The sequence below is a fragment of the Mugil cephalus genome, chromosome 20 (genome assembly GCF_022458985.1).
Source record: "Mugil cephalus isolate CIBA_MC_2020 chromosome 20, CIBA_Mcephalus_1.1, whole genome shotgun sequence".
In the NCBI taxonomy this organism is placed as follows: domain Eukaryota; kingdom Metazoa; phylum Chordata; class Actinopteri; order Mugiliformes; family Mugilidae; genus Mugil; species Mugil cephalus.
Genome location: NC_061789.1, coordinates 4,627,906 through 4,648,449, shown reverse-complemented (window position 1 = coordinate 4,648,449; position 20,544 = coordinate 4,627,906). Strand labels below are relative to the sequence as shown.

Genomic DNA, 20,544 nt, shown 5'->3' with positions numbered 1-20,544 from the left:
TTAGACACGTACCACCCACCTAGACCAGACCAGACCAGACCAGATACCCCCGCCCCATACCAATGATACTCCTTGATGGCAGCAGCCATACCCAGCAGGATGCCGCCTGACCTTTAGAAGAACAGCACAAGGTGTTGACCTGGCCTCCAAATTCACAAGATCCCAAACTGATCAAGTATCTGTGGGGTGATCCACAGAGGCCCCTTCCCCTCAACACCACAGTTACACCCTCAGAAGTCCCAGAAGGCTCTGATGAGTCACAACTGCTTTGGAGGCACAAGGGAGACCTACACAGTATTAGGAAGGTGGTCATAATGTTATGCCTGATCGGTGTAGAGTGACGGTAAAAGAGAGGCAGCCAGAGAGAGAGAGAGCAGCCAAGGGGGAACCAGCAGCAATGTGGGTTGTAGAGGGGACAGACCAGGACCCAACCACGCCACCATACCGTCACCATATGGCCCCTGTTTCTCAGGCTGCCCTCCTCCTCCTCCTCCTCCACCTCCTCCTCCTTCTCTCCCCCCTCTCCCGCCAGCCAGAAGGGAGAGGCAATGGTTGTGAAAGAAAGCAAGGACAGTGGAAGGAAACACTGAATGGTTTGAGGTTATGCAAAGCATTCAAAGGCAAAAAGCCAAAAAAGATGAAAGGAGGGAGAAGTTCTCCCGCTCATGAAAGAGAATCGGTGAGATGATGCAGAGGTGTGTGCACGAAGATCAAAAATAAATAAATAAATAAATAAATAAAGCTTAAAAAGACATGTGCGTGAAACTTAGTTTTTTATTATTAATACTCAACACTTCATTTTGTTCATCATGTACAAAGAGAAAGAATAGTCTTATTTCAGCACTTATAATAGTAGATATTATCCTTATTAGAAGTACCTTAATGATGTTTTTTTTTGTATTTTTGTTTTTTATTTGCAATTTTGTCATGACGCAGTTAATTTCGTTATTGAGATTACTTCGATAGTTTCCATACAAAAAAAGAAACAAAAAAAAACAAAAAAAAGAAAAACTAAGGTAAATACTTTCCCCCCACCCCAAAATATTCAGTATTTACACAACCTGTACAATTATTTGTTTTTGTGTGGTTTTCTGTCTGTATGGTGTAAAAATTTTGGTATTATTTCAAAGAAAAAAGGGCCACAAAAAGAGAAAAAGAATGGCCAAGAATAAGATTATATGTATATCGTCATGTATACAATTGATAGTATTTATATCTTACATTATTATTATTGTTGTTATCATTTTATTCCTTTATGCGTTTATCTTGTCCCCCGCAGTTAATTTTAATCAGGCTTGTGTAGTTTCCGCGAGGTTTTTGAAATACATTTAGTGGCAACCCCTTATGTTTATTTTAATTTTATTTTATCGATGGAGCAATGAGATTAACAAACAAACCTGTACACAATTTAATAGAAAATTTCCGTGTGCATCAATATAAAGCGATACATAATACACAGAGAGACAGAACTTCAATACAAGTAAACAAGTTCTGCAGTGAATTAGGGTGAAACTAATCAATTACACAGAGCGCCAGCAGTTTATATATACATATATATATTTATATATATATGTGTATATATATATATAAGATCACAGTATAATTCCTCCTGCCTGCATGAGATTAAATCACACAAAGAGACTCCTCCTTAAAAATGAAAATCGAATGCTGGAAATATGGATGTGACTTATTTGGTCCCAGAAAAAGTTCCTGACAGAAAAACAGCTGATAAACACATCCTCCACCTTCAGGATGCTTCCAGACCAACTAGTGACTTCCCACAACCATTTTTTTTTTCTTGTGTTGGAAAAATTAAATTAAAAAGAAAAAAAAAACAGGAGTGACAGTGTTTTGTTCTGCGTGAACCTTTCTAACAAATGTGTTGTGGCGTGTTCGTGTTCAGAGAGGAGGGGAGTTTGGGGGGGGGGTTAAGGTCTGATGATAGCTATGTTAACCACAGTGTCACCTCAGCTGTCGGGGGCAGTAAGCAGTGAACTAGAGGGTGGGGGGGCCTAGAATAAAACACGGAAAGAACCGATGAAGTGGCACATTCGCTGAGATCGTTTTCCGTTTGGTCGTGCCGTTTTATTGCAAATGAGGAGGATAAATTGTGGCATTGTGAGGGGGAAAAAAACAAAGAAATGACCACTTTTCACTTTTCAATCGAGCCTCGAAACATAAAAAGGAGTTGAGGAGGAAAAACTCTCAGATTACTGGAATGGCTGCGTTAAGGAGAAACAAAGCGACGTACGTGAACACGTGTGAGTCACGTTTCCCGCACAAACAAAGTGGTGGGAAGTAAATCATAAACCCAAAGCGTTTCACACATTCAAAACAATTGATGCGCTTCTTGTAGCAAAATCACACCTTTAATAAGGGGTTGCACAAATGCATTTCAACTCGGACTCTCGTTTGAGTGAAAACTACGCTCGTTCTCGAAATTTGCTGAAAACTCTCAGCGATATCAGCGAAATGCCGACGCTGGGAAACGTCCAGCGCGCACTCCTGTGTGTTTACATGTATATACTATGTATATATTTATATATATTTTCCTTGTACCACAGTGATGTCTATCCCAAACATAGAGAGGGAGCAGGATAGGTCAGGCCGACGATGGCTCTGAATTCTGTGTGCAATCATCAATAGAGCCCAGGTGGAGAAAAAGAATAGTCGTAAATGAGATCAAGAAACGGGCAACGGAAAAACACAAATATCTCGTAAAAGTTTTTAACAGCTGCTTAAAAATGAAGGATCACAATATACTGCCTCTATATGCAAATATCATCTCCGTATACATGTAATATTGTATTACATAAATGTGTAGATAATTGATCTCAAAAAGCATGAAGAACAGCTTATACCTTAAAAAGAGAGAATCTAACACAATTCAAGGGAAACTTAGCGAAGACTCCTAAAAACTAAACTTTCCCCCTTTTTTTTTCTCAAAAATCACCAAACATCTACACCTACAGTAAATTATCCTCCAACAACTTTAGTGAAAATAAGAAAAAAAAATTAAAAATAAAATAAGCAGGATTCTTAACATAATCAGTATACTGATTGGTAAACTATTATAATTAAGTAAACATGAGATTTAAAGAAAAAAGAGGTTCAATTATATCACCTATGATTAGTAATATTTGTGTCTTAACTACATTTTTGCATATTTTTCTTTGTGTGTTTTTTTTCGAGTTTTTATGAGTTTTTATTGTCGTTTTGTTTATTTCTTAAATTGCTGTAAAACATATTGAAAGTTACATCCTGTCTGTCTGTTTACTGTACAAAGTGAAAAGATCTTTAAATATATTATTTACAAGGAAAAGATTCGACAAACTAACGCTGATTGATGCCCAGCTCCAGAAACCTCCTCCCCCTTCTTCTTCTTCTTCTTCTCCGTCTTATTTCCTCGTCCACACCCCCGCCCCCCCACACCTCTATCTCCTCCCCCTCCCCCCCCGCCCGCCATCTTGCTCATAATAATGGTTGACCTGAACTTTCAAAATGTGCGCGTATAAAAATTCCAGAGATCTCAATCGATTTATTTAGCAGGAGAGTTGGGGGGGGAATCAGATTTAAGGCTAACTCGATCAGGCTCGCTTCGGCAGCGGCATCTGTGGAGCGAGGGAGGAGGGAAGGGGGTCGTTGAATTCATGAATCGTCGTCAGCGAGCGTTGGTGGAGGGCGTGGGGTGTGGGGAAAGGAAAAAAAAAAAATCATTGTGATTTGCTCCACGCGCCAAAACCCGTTGCATGTTTTGCGTCCAGGCTGAAGGTGGAGCGCCGAAGCTTCCTTCTTCTCAGGTCAGATCTCCTGCACAGTCTCCTGCAGCCCTTGAACTCCCGACACCGACCGATCGAAGATCAAACCTTTAAATGACTAAAAGAGGCTCCTCTATTCTGTACAGTAACACGATGAGTCATCAGGAGACAGCTCGGGTCGTGGGGGGGTTGGGTTGGGTTGGGACATGGGGGTGATGGGATGATAAGGCATGTCTACTGAGTGCCTACACTGAGTGAAAGGTCCTGTGCAATTAATGAGGCCTCCTCAGCTAAGAAGTCTATCTACATCAGTAAAAAGGAATCTTTCCGCAAGATGGCCGCCTTCCCGGCGCCTCGGTCGGTCAAAGAGTTTAAAGCGGCCTCTCTCAAGTAGACATCCTCGTCAGCTCAAGCTTTTATCAGCATCATTGTCACGGGACGCTTCTCCTACGCAAACGACGGTGCATATATCAAACCATACGCAACGTCCGAACTGAGCCTCCTGCGTTAACGCCTTCGACAAGATACTAGTGGAAAAAGAAAAAGTAAGTGCCTGGTGACTGTTGTTATGTAACCTGAATTAAAGAAGTGGTCTAAAAGGCTGCCATGTTGTGAACTGAGACGCTCCATCCGGAACAACGGGACATCCTGAATACAACTGGTTCATAAAACGCCGCCCACGTCGGACATATGAAAGGTTTTTTTTTTTAGTTTTTCTTACGAAGTTATAAAAGATCTTAAACAGCGTCTCATATCTGAACAATCAGCAGCAGCAGCAGCAGCGGCGGCGGTGGCATCTGCGGCGGCGTCTCAAGCCCAGCTGTAAGTAAGTGTTTTTTTTAGCGCGGTTGTGGCTCATAAATGCGACCCAGGGCCTTAAAAAGAGCGCCGGCTTCCGTCCCGGGTGCTGCCGCTTGTGAACTGGAGGGAATCTTCCACTGGAGACCGTTTAAGGCACGTCCTCCCTCTCAGTATCTTCTGACGAAAACGTTGTTGTTCACAGTTAACACAAGTTCAGACCGAACAAAAACTGTTAAAGTGTAAAAGTGTGTTTAGGTAGGTGTGTGTGCATGTGTGTGTGTGTGTGTGTGTGCGATTGATTAATTTCAAATCACATCAAAAAAATAAGGACCTGTGTCTTCCAGATCCTGGGAGCAAATAAATGTGAGAGCATGGAGTAAAATATTCTACAGAAAACAGAAGAAAAAAAAAAAAAACAGGAGTTAAGGACTCAGTCTTTCTGGCTTGTCGGTTGAACAACCCTCCTGCTGCCACTAGGGGCAGACAGAATACAACTACAGATACTAAAACAGCAGTGAAATATTATACCAACAGAACACAAAACAAGAAAAAACTTAGTGATTAGCACTAACATCTTTGTTATTCACAACGTTATCAGTATTATTGTTGTTCTTATACCCTGTTTTTGTTCCTATAAGAATATCTTATTATCATTCATGATTGTATTTCTCACAGCAAACAGCTCTTTTGGCGTCGGGGATGAAGGAAGAGGAGGAGGAGCTGAGAGAAAGAGCAGAAAGAGGGGAGGAACAGGGAAAAAGATGGACGAGCCAGGCTGTGTCCTCCTAGAGACAGGGACGCTCTCGTCGTTTTCCTGTGTCCCGGCTCTGGGTGAACGGTGTCCACTTCCTGCGGTGACACAGGGGCAGATGGGCAGTTCGCTCAGCGGGAGCCGACCAGACGGCCGTCGGATAGCACCACGCTCACACGTCCGGCATCAATCTAAGATGAGGCGTCGGCGGCCGAGAAGTTCACCGACTTCCACCACACTGGAGGATGAAATGATGAGTGAGGTCGAGGAGGAGGGGGTGGGGGTGGGGGACTTGACTGTGTTTGGACATAAAAGTAGCTTTGGCCATTTTCTGAGAGAGGGTTAACTTCCCACATCTCCTCAGGGTGTCCTGATTTTTTTTATTTTTAACCCACATTTTCTTGCAAAAATCAAGATTTTCACTCCCCTTATTCTTATATTTCAAAGTCTTGTCCTCATTTGTCTCTCTCATCTTTCAATATGGGCTATGAGTGTCTACAGTGTCTTTAGAATCATCCCTGATCTACTAACACTAGATGCCTCTATTGCTCTCCTCCTTCTCCCTTTGCCATTGTCCACTCCCTCCTCCCGCTCTGTCTTTCACACGTCAGACTCGATGCTGGAGAGTTTCTCGTACACATGGCCATTGCTTCCGTTGAAGGGACGCGGGGGTCCGACCCCCAGCATGGAGCCGTGGTGGTTCATTCCACCCAGGCTGAGCTCTTTTGGGAACCGGGGCCCCACGTTGGACATGACCCCGGCGGTTGCGGACGCCGGCAGGTACGACGTCGCGCTCATCTGGCTCCTGAAGTCACTTCGGCTGTTTTTGGCAACTTGTTGCTGCTGCTGCTGCTGCTGCTGCTGCTGTTGCTTTTTCATGTAATACTGTTTGGCGCCATGCATCAGACACTGGTCATCGCCAAAGGTGGGTATAAAGGGGTTTTGATTTACCCGGTCAGGGTAAAGAGATTTGGATAAAGAGAATCCTGCCCCACCTCCTCCTTCCATCAAAGACCTGTCCCTGTCCCTCATGTCTCTCTCCCCGATGGAGCGGCGGTGGAGACCCTCACCGCCTCTGAACAGGCCAAACGGTGAGCCAGGTCCTTTCCGGCCGTCACCTCCGTAAAACAGCGGGTCCCTGTCTCGTTCCCTTTCTCTTTCTGAGCCCCCGTGACGCTCAAATATGTGTGCGAAAGGGCTGGTGCCTTCCAGGTACCGTTCCTTCTCCTTTAAGCTAACACTCCTGGGTGGGGGCAGCATTCCTCCCATACCTGCACCACTCATGCCTCCACCTCCCAAACCGCCCATCAAACTTCCCATCCCGCCCGACTCCTCTTTCTGAAGGTCGACAAATGCGTCGTACGAGTGCTGCCTCCTAAGCGGTCCACTCTTCCTCCTCTGCTGGGCCTGAGTTTGAGGCTGAGGGCCCCCGCCGATTCCTCCTCCACCTCCACCACCTTTCCCACCCCCCATCTGTTCCAAGAGGTGGTTGTTGTCTTCACTGATATCGTAGAGGTTTCCTGTCTTTTTACAACCTTCGCAGCGCATGCAGGTCGCAGAGCTCGGGCGGCTGTTTCCTCCACCTCCAGAGGACCCACAGCTCATACCACCACCGTACCCGCCAACCCCTCCTCCGTGCATGGACATCTTGCTACCCCCTCCACCACTTGCCCGACAGTTCCTGCACTCCCACTCTCCCCCTGCCAACCCAGATCCTCCACCGCTCTTTGAATCGGACTTTTTGGGCTTGCTCTTAAGAAAGTCGTCCACTGGTACCAGGGTGGTGCAAGTCCCCACCCCTCCATCCCTGGCCCCAGGACCCTCTGTCAAGTCCACATGCTCCCACTGAGGAACGCCCTCTTTGGGCCGAAACTGGTCCAAATAAAAATCCCTAACGCTCTCCTTTTCTCTGAAAAGATAAGAGTTTCCATCGTTGTTTCCTCCTCCGCCACCACCTCTCTTGCGTTCAGAGGGCAAAAGTGGTGGGGAGGCAGAGCGGTGGCCATGGTAGTGGTGGTGGCTGATGTGGTAGGGTTTCCTCCTGTAGCCCAGCTCAATCTCGTCCAGCTCCCGTCTGGACTTAGCAGAGGCCGGCCTCTTTTTCAGACTATCGCGGTACTGTTTGCGCTTCTTGGCATTACCCTCCAGGTTCCCGTAAGTTACCGTGTGCGTGGAAATATCTGACACATCTGAACGTATATTCCCATCGTCATCTCCTCTCCCTCCGCAGTAGCCATGTCCAGGGATGTAGGTGGAACTCGAGGCGCCTCCCTTGAAGGAGAACTTCCCGTACAGGTCGGGGAGGCCACCTTTGAAGCCTTGACCCGAGGGAGGAGTCTGCCCAGACAGGAGGTCAAACTTGCTCATGTTCCTGTGGGTCAGTGCCGAGCAGGGCTGGGTGGTGAAAATAGGAGCCACCCCTCCGCCCAAGCTGTCGCAGTCGAACATGCCGCCCTCCAGAGAACTAGCGCTGCCCAAACTATGGGGCCGGTTGGTGGGAGGTCCGGTGAGCCCCAGGGTTGAGCCGTGGTGGTGCAGATAGTGGTCCTGGTACAAATTGCTGTCCTTGAGGTGGAGGTTGCCAAACGTCCTCTCCACCTCGCTGATGTAGTCACTGAACATGTTGTCTTCTGGGAGGTAAGGTGGCTTGCAGTCGGAGTGACCTGCCAAGCTGCGCCGGTGTTCGGAAATATCATAAACGGAGGAGTCTCGACGGATGAAGTCCAGGGCGCTGTGCGGTGAGCCGTTCACCCCCGACAGGGACGCCATGTTCTTGGCGGTGCGCAAGAGACGCATAATGTTGGAATGGGTGTTGTTCATGGTGGCTGATGGAGAGTTCAATGCCGAGCTGCTTTTCTCTTCGATCTGCACCCCGTGGATGCAGCTGTAGATGCCCTGTGTGGGACAAAGACAAGCAAGAGGAAGAATTAAACCGAGAACATCCACAGTATTTGCTTTTCATCAAAATTGCATGATGACTCTTGTCCATACAGGGGCAACTTGAATGCAACTTGAAGCATATTTGTTCTTCTTAATTTGATTTTCTTGCATATGTAACAACACTAATTATGTGTAAAAAAGATGTGCATAAGCAACCCACACTCGGGAAACAGAGGAATGTAGCTGCTACTGCTTTGCAAATGTGTTTTGAAAATTTAATGCAAGCTGAACATGTTTTACTCGATGCTGTTTTACAGATGGGAGAGAAAAATGTGGAAAAACACAGCTGGACTAAGATACACTGCACAAAACACACAATTTATGCTCCGACTGGTCCACGCTATACACTCACTGGTGAGATAAAGTTAGAGAGCAAGTGAGCAAACAATGGGAGGATTCAGAGTGGCTCGATAATGGATGATTGATATAGGCCAAGAGGCTGTAAAAATCTCTGGCACCTGCTCGTCAATACCTTTAATCAATGCGATTAGAATTCGGCTGAACAATACCCTTCGGCAGTTATTTAACACCTCAGCTCCACAGACCCTCAAACAGCCACCGGCCACAGCACGGCACCTTCTGTTAAGGGAAAGGCCAAGCGAAGAAGACACGAGCAGAGCCGTCCAGTGACAGAAAGATAAACGGTTCCATTTGCATTCAGTGATGTACGATACAATATTCAGATAAAAATGGATGCACAGCGGAGAACAAACCAGGCATAACAGATGGGGAAGGAAGAGGATCGGATCAATTCCTGACAATGATTTTACTCAGTTTTTCTGCCGGTTTGTCGACGGAGAAAAAGGAACGCGTCGGTAAGATAAGCTGACCCCCTTCCTGCTTGTTTGTACAAGGGTCAAAGCAAGAGGTTAGAGGTCTTGCAACTGTCAAATCTCCACTGCTATTTAGCTATTACTCCCCCTCCTCCTCCTTTTGTCCACTAATATGACTAGTTGACCCCCAGTTCTCCTTCTAATAGCCACTTGCATCTGGTAATTAATTAGCTACATGGACAGTGCCTGCATTGCAGCAAAAAAAAAAAAAGGCTCCATCCTTCATTCTGGTTTTTATAGATAACATTAATACTTCTTTTAATTTCACAGTCTGTTAACGGCCAAGTATGCAAACCTTGACAGTGGCTGAAACTAAGAGAGGTTAGCATAAATACGAAATGACTCAACGCTGCAGGACAAATTTATGCGCCCACCTTTGTAATATCATCCTTCAATGTTTATCTCGTCCCTCTCGTTCTCGGCTGTGTTTCTTTTCTCCATCTGTCTGTTTATATAACTTGCCATCACTTTATCCCGTTTGATTTTCTTCGTTTATTGTTCTCCTTACGCCCCACCTGCTGCTGAATCTGTCGCCTCTTCCTCCCTTCCAGTCTCATCTCTGACAGAAGCATCGGCCTTAATTCCAGGGCGATCTTCGAGTTTTGACCTTTAAAGATGCATTTGTTGTGTTGTCTGGACATTTGTGCACAAATAATCAGTGGCAACATTAATGAGTAGAAACAAGAAGTTAATACTTTAGTGCATCAAATGTTGCATTTAACTTTGCCTTGATTGCTGATTTGCATTCAACAGCAGTTTTTTTTTTCCAACCCTAGAAGCCCACATAATGTAACAGTGGGCAGATTGCTTCCGGTCTGATGTTACTGGAGCTGATTATGCGTATGAATAGAAATATTCCCATGAATCTTCTATTTGCCAATGCGTCGCAGCCGGACCTCTTCAGATAACCTGATGCTCATAACTCCTAGGGGTTGTAGACAGTAGTCACCGAGTAGGTTTGTCGACTTAAAACTTTAAAACTAATTGTCTTAATCCGACTCTAACTGGACAAATTAAGCGCATGTTAGCGTGTTACTCCGAGTTCTCCTTATCTGACTAAGAGACTCACATAACGCCATTGGAAAATGATTTTCACTGGCATGCATACGCCTTAATCGGAGTATGACACGGATCAAAAACATCCAAGAAAGACGGTCGCAGAAGAAGATCTGAACTACAAGTAGTAATAGCAGATTAAAAAGCTGTACTATTAAACAACTGGAGTCATTCATGTATCAGACTGACATTTCAAACGACAACAAGATGGATATTAACTGGTAATAGGTCAACCAGAATGGGAGCTGTATTAACCCACTGAAAAGAAACATATCGCCACCTAGTGTGGAGGAGGAGGACATGTTCCTGTCAGTTATTCCATTTTCTCCCATGCATGTAAACTGGGACAAGGACTATATTCAGAAAGTTGAATTTTGAGCACAGCCTCATGAAGCTGTGCATGTAAACGCACTGACTAACAACATGGACACCTGGGAGAAGACAGGTGAGGAGTTCAGTGAGTCGTTGCAGCAAACAAGTAGCGGTTCATCAAGTGTGTGGAAAATACTAAAGATGAAGCCCAAACTACCGTGACATGTCAGTCCTGAAATAAAACTAAAGTACTACTGCAATGCATCTGCTAACGCTAGCAGAGCAGCGGTCTGAATCCTCTGGACAGCAGTCAAGTAACAACTTCACCAAACGCCCTGAGCGAAGGAGGCAGCACGTTAAAAGTTAGATGGTGGATTTCATTGTCAAAGTTATTAGACCTTTAGCTGCAGTACAATTAACTGTGGAGTACAATTAAATGTTGTTGATAGTGCTGAGTTGCAGCCTGTTTTTATACAGGCCGTACAGGGTATAAGCAGAGCACGTTATGCAACTTATGCGTTCAGGTCAAGAATGTTGATTTCATTGTTTCATAAGTGACATCATCAGAGACCGGCCGGCGTCGACTTTCATCACATAAAGGTCGTAGATCTGAAGTCTGTAATAACCTGTAATAACTGCACACTGAGGTCTGACTGTACATTCAGCATACTTTAATAGCACCGTGTGTGGTCCAAGTATATGAGGCTAAATGCATATTAACTTGATGCAATGGTGAAGGATGTGAAAGGTGGAGCTGCTAGACCTCTACTACATTTACTGTTCTAAAGTCATCAGAGGCTTTTTAAATCAATATAATTAATTTGTTTCAGTCGTTGCAGGTGGGACCTGGAGGGGCAGGTAACCCGGGGAGCGCTGCTCTCAAAACCACAGAGGGAGGCAGCTCTAACCGAGCATACAGCCATGACCAAGCCACGCGACTCACGCAAGCCGTGACAGATGTCTGATTTTTTTTTTTTACACCGCCGAGCTTAAATGTTAATTGCGGCAATAAAAATAAAGTTTATTGGATTATGCTGTGAAATTAAAAAGGCGGAATCAATCTGAGGGTCTGAGAGCGAAAGAAAGAAAACAAAAAAAAAGAAAAAGAGAAAAGAAATGGCCATGGCTGGAGAGAAAACGAGTAAATGAGAAGGAGGGAATGTAGCCGAGGATTGTGGGAAAGTAATAACCGGTAATTTCCACTGTTGTTGTTGTTTCGCAGTTCTCGTGCTCCATGCTACAAATGAACGTTCTCAATGAATATTTGTCCCCGAATATATTTACATAGTGAATCATCTGGCTGTATTTGCGGACATTTATTTTGTCACACTGCAGCAAAGACAGAGGTAATTTCTGTAAATGAGAACGAGTGCAATCTCTGAATGTTGCACAAAGCATAATTGGTCCCTGAACCAGTTCCCATCCAAATTACAGCGACACAATAATCAAAAACAACATCTAGCAGCCTGTCCTTGGAAACTGAGAAGTCGACCGACATTTTAACAGACACGTTCGCACGTACACAACCATAAACAAGGCAATGACGTTAAAATTAACACAATACAAAATAATCAAAGTTGGGCACTGGAGCGTAATATTAGAGCAGACAGGGGAAAATGCCTTTTTTTCCCCCCACTCATAGTTTCTTGGCACAAGCAGCCCCAGCCGGCATCACACCAGCATATCAAATCGAGGGCGTGAGCAGCAGTGTGTGGCCTGCTCCGTTGTAAATTAGCCACGTGGTTCAGCCCGCAGCGGTTCACCTTCAGAGGCACGCAGTGAATTACACAGGAGCCATGTCAAAACAATTGGAATGCAAATCAAATACCTCGGGGGTGACTTTGTTCCCCCGGGACCCAGTGATTTACCCTCCTCGGTCCTGTTTAGTCCTTTTTAGTTGAGTGAAATATTGATTTTCAGGCGCAACATTTTGTAAATATTTGCCCCGTGTCAGAAGGGCCTGAGTGTCCAAAAAAAAAGAAAAAAAAAGGCTTGTTTCATTCCAGAGACATTAGAGACAGTAAGGCCACGCATCAAAGAGGCAGGATTCAGCAACACAGAGTAAATTAAAGAATTAGAGACAGTTTTGGATGTACTCCCTCACTTTTTCCGCCTTTTCAAAGAGTTTTATGAGTTTGCTTAGAGTCTCAAATCGTCCGGCACATGCCTACGTTAAAGAACTACCACAGATATATATAATGTACCCAATGAACTGGCATATTGAGTCAGTGTTATACGAAAGAGATATTATTTGGGAGTGACTCTACTGAAATAAGTAAGATCGTAAGATTGGGAATAGCTATTTAGGAAGTTACAGTCCAATAGGAGGTGACTTAAGGTATTAGATGTGGACACGACCACCGGAGTCACTAATGTCCCTAATGAACTGGCAAATGGGGACATGAGACAGACAGATGGCTACCACAGAATGGCAACTCTGGTAACAAAGAGCTGCCACTCTACTGAACAATTCAAATATTTACTTTGAGAAGTGCTCAAAATTCTCAGCTTTCCAGGTGTTGCTCCTAACCTCTTGATTTCCTGGGAGGAACGGCGGCGGTTGTGGAGGATTGCGTGGAAGCTGTCAATTATTCGGCTGCTATGAAGTTTGGAAGGTGTGCCAGATACCAAAGCGTGATAGCGCTTGGCTTGTGCTCGATGTTTCGATGCTTTAAAATCATGTGCTGTGTGAACGATGTTAGCTCCAGTGTGTCTTCTCTGGCTTAAACAGACTGCACCGGCAATATGAAATATGTCCTCTAATCTGGCAACAGGCTAAGCAAGGTATTGAGATAATGTCATTCTTCCGAGTTTTCTAGCTCCTTTTGGGCTACTATGAGGTATTCCAAGGTCCAAGGTGAATTGTATAGTACCTCCACCTAATTCTGGGTCTACCTTAGGTTCTCCCAGCTAGCTTTACCTGGTAAACCACGCCCCTCTTCCTACTTCTTATTTTCTAGGTCTTCATTTGAGATTTTGAGGTATTCCGAGACCCAGTGTGAAATGTATAGTACCTCCAGCTAATCTGGGTCTATCTTAGGGTCTCCCAATTGGCTGTACCTGGCAAACCATGTCTCTCATCCCAGTTCTTCCAAGTTTTCTAGCTCCTTATGAGGGATTCTGAGGTATTCCAAGGTGAAATGCATAGCTCCTCCAGCTAATTCTGGGTCTAACTTAGCATCTTAGTTGGGCATACCTGGTAAACTATGTCTCTCTTCTAGCTTCTCATTTGGGATTTTGAGGTATTACAAGGTCCAAGTTGAAATGTATAGCACCTGAAGCAAATTCTCTGTCTACCTTAGTGTCTCCCTGTTGGGCATACCTGGTAAACCATGTCTCTCTTCCAAGTTTTCTAACTCCTTATGAGGTATTCCAAGGTCTGAGGTAAAATATATAGCATGTCAAGCAAATCTTCGGTCTACCTTAGGGTCTCCCAGCAGGCCATACAAGGTAAACCTCCAAGGCTGACTGACTAATACAGTATATTTGGGCAATTCAAACTGAGCAAGTGTCTGCAAAAATGCTACTCTGTGGGTACTACACCATACAGATGCACATATTCCTAGTGTTTCTGGTAATTTCCGTGCCCTCTCCCACCCTTTCTTACCCTGCTGATTGAGAAGACGAAGCCGGGCTGGCCGGAGCAGACGCCCATGAAGCAGAAGCGAAGCTGCCAGTAGAACCAGTGCTCGCAGATGAAGGTGATGAGCGATAGCGCCATGGCGGCACCGAGCATGTAGAAGACGCCGGCCATGTTGTCCACATCCAGCTGGCTGGACATCACCTCGTTCTTCTCGTGGTGGCAGATCCCCGTCAGCCAGAGGGACTCCAGCTCCTCCATCTCACCTGGAGACAGAAGTAAGGGGATGAAGAAGAGGAAGGACAAGGTGAAGGAGACGGAGGAGAAGCAGATGGTGAGAAGGGAGGCAGGAGGAGGTGGATGAGGGGTCAGAAAGAAAAGGAATTCAACAAGGAGGAAGTGGAATGGAGGCACAATGGCGACATGTGGAGAAATGTTTTTAATAGAGAAAAGGGAATGGGTGTAAAACATGAAGTAGAGAGCAGGGATATGATGTAATAACAGGACGGGTGTTGGAGGACATGAGGGATAGAGAGAATGATGCAACAGAAGAAGAGAGGAGGGAAGATGGCAGGCAGGGGGGAGAAGAGGGGGTCATGGTGGATAGAAGTGTAATACAGTTCTGAATTGTGCAGTAGGCTTCACAGCGGGCAGGAAGACGAGCAACGCTCGCATTTTAATTACATCAATCTTATGTGCGCTCCTTTTTCGGCAAACAATTGTTTCTGTAGGTGTCTGCGCTGCGTCTGGAGCCGGTCCCCGAGCTTCTGCTCTCTTTAGTGGGTCACCTTCTGTTTCATCACAAGCTGTTCTCTATCAAAGCCGACTGCGGCAGGACAGGCGTCGCTTAATTAATCATAGATTCAGCCGCCGTCGCCGCACGTCAGCGCGATTCCTGCACCGGAACACTCGCCGGCCTCCGAGCATCGACAAAGGATCTCAGCAGGGTACAAACTCAAACTACAGACGCAATCATTCAGCCCGGATGCGCTGATAAGACTGTGACTGCAGCTACGTTTGCAGCCCAAGTTTTTGTTACAAAAGGGGAAAAATTAGTCGTGTTGAGAGAAGGTTCTCAATCATCCACGTCATGGCATATCCAAAAAACTGAACAGACGCGGACTGAGATTTAATCTATCATAAGTTTACAGCACATTCTGAACATCTGATCCCAAGAAGTTTCAAACCTGTTTACACCCAGAGGCTAAACATTGGATAAAGATGGAGAAAGATCTGATGGGTAACACCCACAGATCTCTTTTGAAACTGGAAAGGCCACTTGGTTTGATTTGTCTTTAGGAAAATCTACAAGTCCATTTGTCCTTGTTTCAACACTGTAAAACGTTCCCGTTAGTAAAGCCCCGTGCATTAACAATGGCTTAGTTATCTAACTCTGAAGCGGCTAATTAAAAGTCAACCATTGTTCATTTTATCATGCACACCTGCTTCTTTTTAACAAAAACAAGATGTTTCTTTGTCCTTGAAAACACTCAATGGAACAACAAGGAGAAAAAAAAATGAGGTGAACATTTTTTTATTTTGCTTTTAAATGGAACTCATAAGCTTGTGGTTACGATGTTGGGATGTTGTGTAAATTACTCAGGTTCCGTGACAAAAGCTTGAATTTGTGCAGCATTGCCAGTCTCCATTGGAGAGTCACTCAAGTACTTGTTTGGAACAGGTTTGGAACAGGTACGACTGTATATATATCACAAAGGAACTAGTGATGTAAATGCATCTGACTGGCTGATGTGTCACCATGTCAGAGGTCAGAGGAGAAACAAAACATTAGAATAATTGGAGGAATCTGTTTTTAATCCCCAATAAATGGTACTCTAACGACCCATTACCAGGTCAAGTCTCAAGGTGTGAACGGGGGTTGAAACTTTTTGGAGACAGATGTTCTGACTGTATTGTAGATTGATGGCAGATTATAAACTCCAACTCGACATAGACGTCTTCCTTTATTCCTCTTTCAAACCATCTGCCTTCTCTGGTTAAAATGTGGATGTCCTCAAAGGAGCATCCTTTGTCCTCCAGGTGTAGGTGGACAGCTGAATCCTGGTCCTGAAGGAATATCAGGTGTGGATGAGTTTCAGATGGGTAGCACTTACAGATGTTACTATTTAAACCCCAACTCCCCACAAATATTTAAGGACTGAAGAAGAAGTTACTTGGATAAAACATCTTCAAGAAACTCTGCAAGTCCAAGTTGAAATTGTTTCAGCTTGTGTTTTTGGATATACAATAAATTGTATAAGGTTGGAGGGAGGAACAGCTCCTCTAAAGTGAAGCCAAAGCAAATAGAGCTCCCCCTGGTGGCTGGAGGCTGCAGTATAAATCCTCCATGTCAGTGGATTGGACTTGGGCTAAGGTAAAACACTAAAATACATGTCAAATAATTTGTTTTCAAGGATGGTTTCGGTCATTTCAGGTAGTTAATATAATGGTGATGCATATTCAAGAATACATTTTTTTGCTAAGTTTTGTTTTAGTTACTTATTTGATGATTCAAGGAAGTGGAAGCGCATTGTCCATATTTATGCAGTCTATCGGTTATACCATGACCTGGATCCCTGAGAACCTTTGCAAACAGTTAAGCAACCCAACAACCTTCTTTAGGAAATATTAGTTTTAGTTGCAAACAGTTGATAGATGTCTGAGTGGATGTTGGGAAGGATGAGAAAGAAGATGAGTGTTCTTTGCTTGTAAGGCCACTGAAAGGACCAAGATAAAGCGAGTAGCACATCTACAAAGAGGTTTTTTCTTTCAGCCTGTTTCCGCTATTGCTAATTTATCCACTTTCTAAACTCTATTAGTATGCATTGGATTCAAAAGTCAGACAAAAAGCTTATGAAGCACATTTTAAGATTTGAAAAACACTAGAAACCCTTTCATCACCCACATCTCTGAAACGATGCAACAGGTCTTTCTTTGGCTTCACGAAGGGCATTAAAGGTCTTCAAAGCTTCAAAATTTAACAGGAAAAAAAATAATCCAAATTGCAGTTTAATTTTCAGGACAGCTGTGATATATTTTCTGCTCGGGCCTGCGTCAGACTTCCTTCCAGACCCTTCGTACCAGGCCACCGGGCTCTCCGCGTGAGTCTGAGTCGCTTTCTAGGCCACCGGGAGGGGAGTGGATGGCGAGGCGTGGCAAAGTGACATTGAAATCCTGAGAGGGGGCGAGACGGGGCCGCTCGCTTCCTGTAGTAATGCTGTTGCAGTGGGCACAGTGGGGAGGTTGGGAGTGTGTGTGTGTGTGGGGGGGGGGAGGCGTCACCGTGAGACGACCCACATTCAGACACACGGGTACACATGTGCAAAAAAAAAAGTTATAAAAGTTTGAAGAAAGAGTTAAATCTGATAATCAATACGAAACAAAACAGAAAACACTCCTAGTGAGTTATATGTAGGCTGATATAAATAAACCCGTGTCAAAAATAATCAGAAATACTCCTTAACACACATACACTCCCCCCTCGCCTCCACACATAGACACTCTCATTTTCAGAGACCTGACCCATATTCACATGTGCAAACACACACACACACGGTGTCGAAATACACCAGGAGCTATGCTGGCACCCCTAACTGGGACGCAGTATAGCGGGCCCCCGGAGGGCCCTTGGTTCAGGACGCTCGCAACACGCTGGACGGCGCCCAACTAAACTAGCAACAACACACACACATGAACCTACACAACGAAAAACTTTCATTATATTTCTCCGTCCGAATTGAGCCGTATATCACAACAACAACGGGACATCGTGAAATTAGACCGTTAAAGTCGATGAACGAGCGGGCTGTTGTTTTCGCGACAATTTGACTTGTTTACGACGAGGGGCTTTCGCTTCGAACGCATAAAGCATGCACCACACAGGTTAGGGACGGTCATTTCATTTCACCTGGCCGCCCGCTCGGTCAGGAGGCTCATTAACGTTCCACCTCGAGTTGCAATGGAAGTGCATTTTGGAAAGATCAAACCCAGGAGAGCTTGGACTGTGTCCCATAAAAAAAAAAGGTGAGCATGGTCATAAAGCAGAGAGGCCCCCACAGCAGCGCTAAATCTAAAATTATATTAAAAGTAACAGCATCGTTCCTCTTCTGTACTTGATGTATTCTATGAGAGAGTTTCTGTACATTTGAGTTTCGTAACTAAGTAGACACCAAACCACTGTCCTCATCCGAATAAACAGAAATCTGAATTTTAAGACGTTTGTGAAGATTGGCAGTCATCCACGTCATGGCGTATCTAAAAATAAAAAGCTAAGACAAAGGCGAATGGACTCGTTTGAAGTTTTCTTCGTTTCCAAAATGGCCCGCGGGTACTAAAGGATTTTTGTGTGGAACATCTGTGGACGGGGCCTGACTGAAACATGATGAACGCAGAGGTTTTTTTTTTTTTTTTTTTGGCTCAGATTCAATCGAAGAGATTTTCAGTTAAAGACGTGAGAGAATCAGTGGTCTGATCTCAATCAAGCTGAGCTGTATTTTACCAGCTGAGGATCAAGCTAAAGGCAAATATAGCCCTCAACAATCAGGAGCTGGAGGAGGCCACAGTGGGAGAACATCAGCAGGGAGTGTCTGGTGGTCAAACCAGTTTTCCTTTTAAAACAACCCTCAACATTGCCCGGCATGTCTTAATCTCTCACACAGTTATTATTAGTATATTTATTTTTTTTATTTCAGGTATAAGTTGCCAAAAGATGTGGATACATAAGAAAGACTTGTGGCTTGAATGAGGGTAAATGAAAAAGGTTCTTATAGGTGCCTCTTATATGAGATACTTCAGGTTTACTACAACTTAGACCTTACGTATCATATACACCAATCAGGCATAACATTATGACCACCTTCCCTAATATATATATTGTGTAAGTCTCTGTTGTGCCTCCAAAACAGTTGTGACTCATCAGCAGTGTCGCCAGATGGGAAATGCCAAATTATCGTAACAGAAGCTTAAAATTATCGTAGTTTGACTAAAATGATCGTACGTACCCAATCTGACGTCGCTCAGGACCACCTGCTACAGTAAAACATTACCTCAGACCATACAATGTAGCTTATAATGCAGTTTCACCTTGAACTAACAGCACTGTTGGTTTTTGCTAATAGTTACGTATTGAAGGGGTCAAATTATCGTACATTATGGGATATTATCGATAATTATCATGCGTCTGGCAACACTGTTTATCAGAGAATGGACACGGGCCTTTGGGTGCTATGGGCTGAGGGGAGGGGCCTCTGTGGACCCACAGGTATATGATCAGTTTGGGATCTAGTGAATTTGGAGACCAGATCAACACCTGCTGCTGATCCTCGTGTTTTTTTGAGTTGTTCCTAAAGCATTTTTGTGGCTGCATCCTGCTGGGGATGGCTGCTGCCATTACGGAGTGTCTTTGCTATGGGGTGGGGGGTGTCTGGTCTGGTCTAGGTGGGTGCTACATATCTAAGAAACATCCATATGAATGAATGCCAGGTCCAAAAGTTTCCCAGCAGAACACTGAATTGTCACAAGATGTTCTCCTATCAGTGGTTTTAATGTTGTGGCAGATCGGTGTAGACTGCACTGTGGTCTGCTTATTTTTTTGTATTAAAAAAAAGTCAAACGAGGCAGTCAGATGATGATTCAGGTTTAGAACAAACTCTCAGTTTAACCAGATCCATTTTGTCTCAAAACTGAATTTTCAATTTGACTGAAAATAACCTATTTTCCAAATTCTTGACTTTTCTTTTTTTTTCTTTAAGGTTAGTTAAACCAGTGAGCCATTAAAAATAAAATGGTTGAATTAAGTTATCCTTGAACGTTTGTTGCTGGGAGGTTGTGATCTGTTGCCTCATCTCAGTGACTGTGCGATTCGTTCTTGAGTAAATGACACATGAGAACATCTGTATCACGGCGGAGCCTCCGCTCGCTCCTTTAAACTGTGCACTTAGGCATGAATAAATGAAAAGGGAACAACTCCCTCACCGTCTCCAAACAGCTGCAGGATGGCCAGGTCCACATGTCTCTTCCAGAGCGACTCCTTCTGGATGGCGATGCCGTAGCCCGTGGTGGCGAAGATGTAGCCGCTGCCGATGGTCACCAGCTTGCAGCCCTCGTCCCTGCCAGCCATGTAGTTTAGCACGGCCGCGTCATAAATGAAAGCATCTAGTTTGCTGAAGAAGAGATAGAGAGAGACAGAGAAAGAGGGGAGGCGGATGGGGGAATGAGGGGTAGGTTGCAATTAATTAGCTCTTAGGAGTCAGACATCTCAGCTACAACGTTCCAATTAACCTGCTAAATAGCACTAAGCCGCTGATAAGCGTAATAGACTTCCACTTGGCTTGCCAAAGGCTGGAGCTGGCAAACAGAACCGCCGAAAAGGCAAAGACACACTACATGGAAGCTGAAGAGGGGAGCAGAAAGTATGATTGGAGATACAATGTGTTTACACGAATTTAGACGTGAACTGGGGACCTTTGTTTTCCGTTTACCTGTTCTGAGCTACAAGAAACAAAAATAAATAAA

The 20,544-nt window shown here is 44.5% G+C and overlaps 1 protein-coding gene across 4 annotated transcripts in view; it reads right to left on the bottom strand.

Moving 5' to 3' along the window:
* Nucleotides 1–756: 756 nt before the first annotated feature.
* LOC124997846 (glutamate receptor ionotropic, NMDA 2B) overlaps nucleotides 757–20,544 on the bottom strand; it is a 143,261-nt gene continuing 123,473 nt past the window's right edge. For all 4 annotated transcript variants that reach the window (XM_047571856.1, XM_047571854.1, XM_047571857.1 and 1 more), the window contains 3 exons: nucleotides 20,005–20,192; nucleotides 14,059–14,297; nucleotides 757–8,205 (listed from right to left, as the gene is read on the bottom strand). In XM_047571856.1, coding sequence (XP_047427812.1) covers nucleotides 5,911–8,205; nucleotides 14,059–14,297; nucleotides 20,005–20,192 — 2,722 coding nt within the window. In that variant the 3' untranslated portion in view covers nucleotides 757–5,910. The remainder of the gene's footprint in view (nucleotides 8,206–14,058; nucleotides 14,298–20,004; nucleotides 20,193–20,544) is intronic.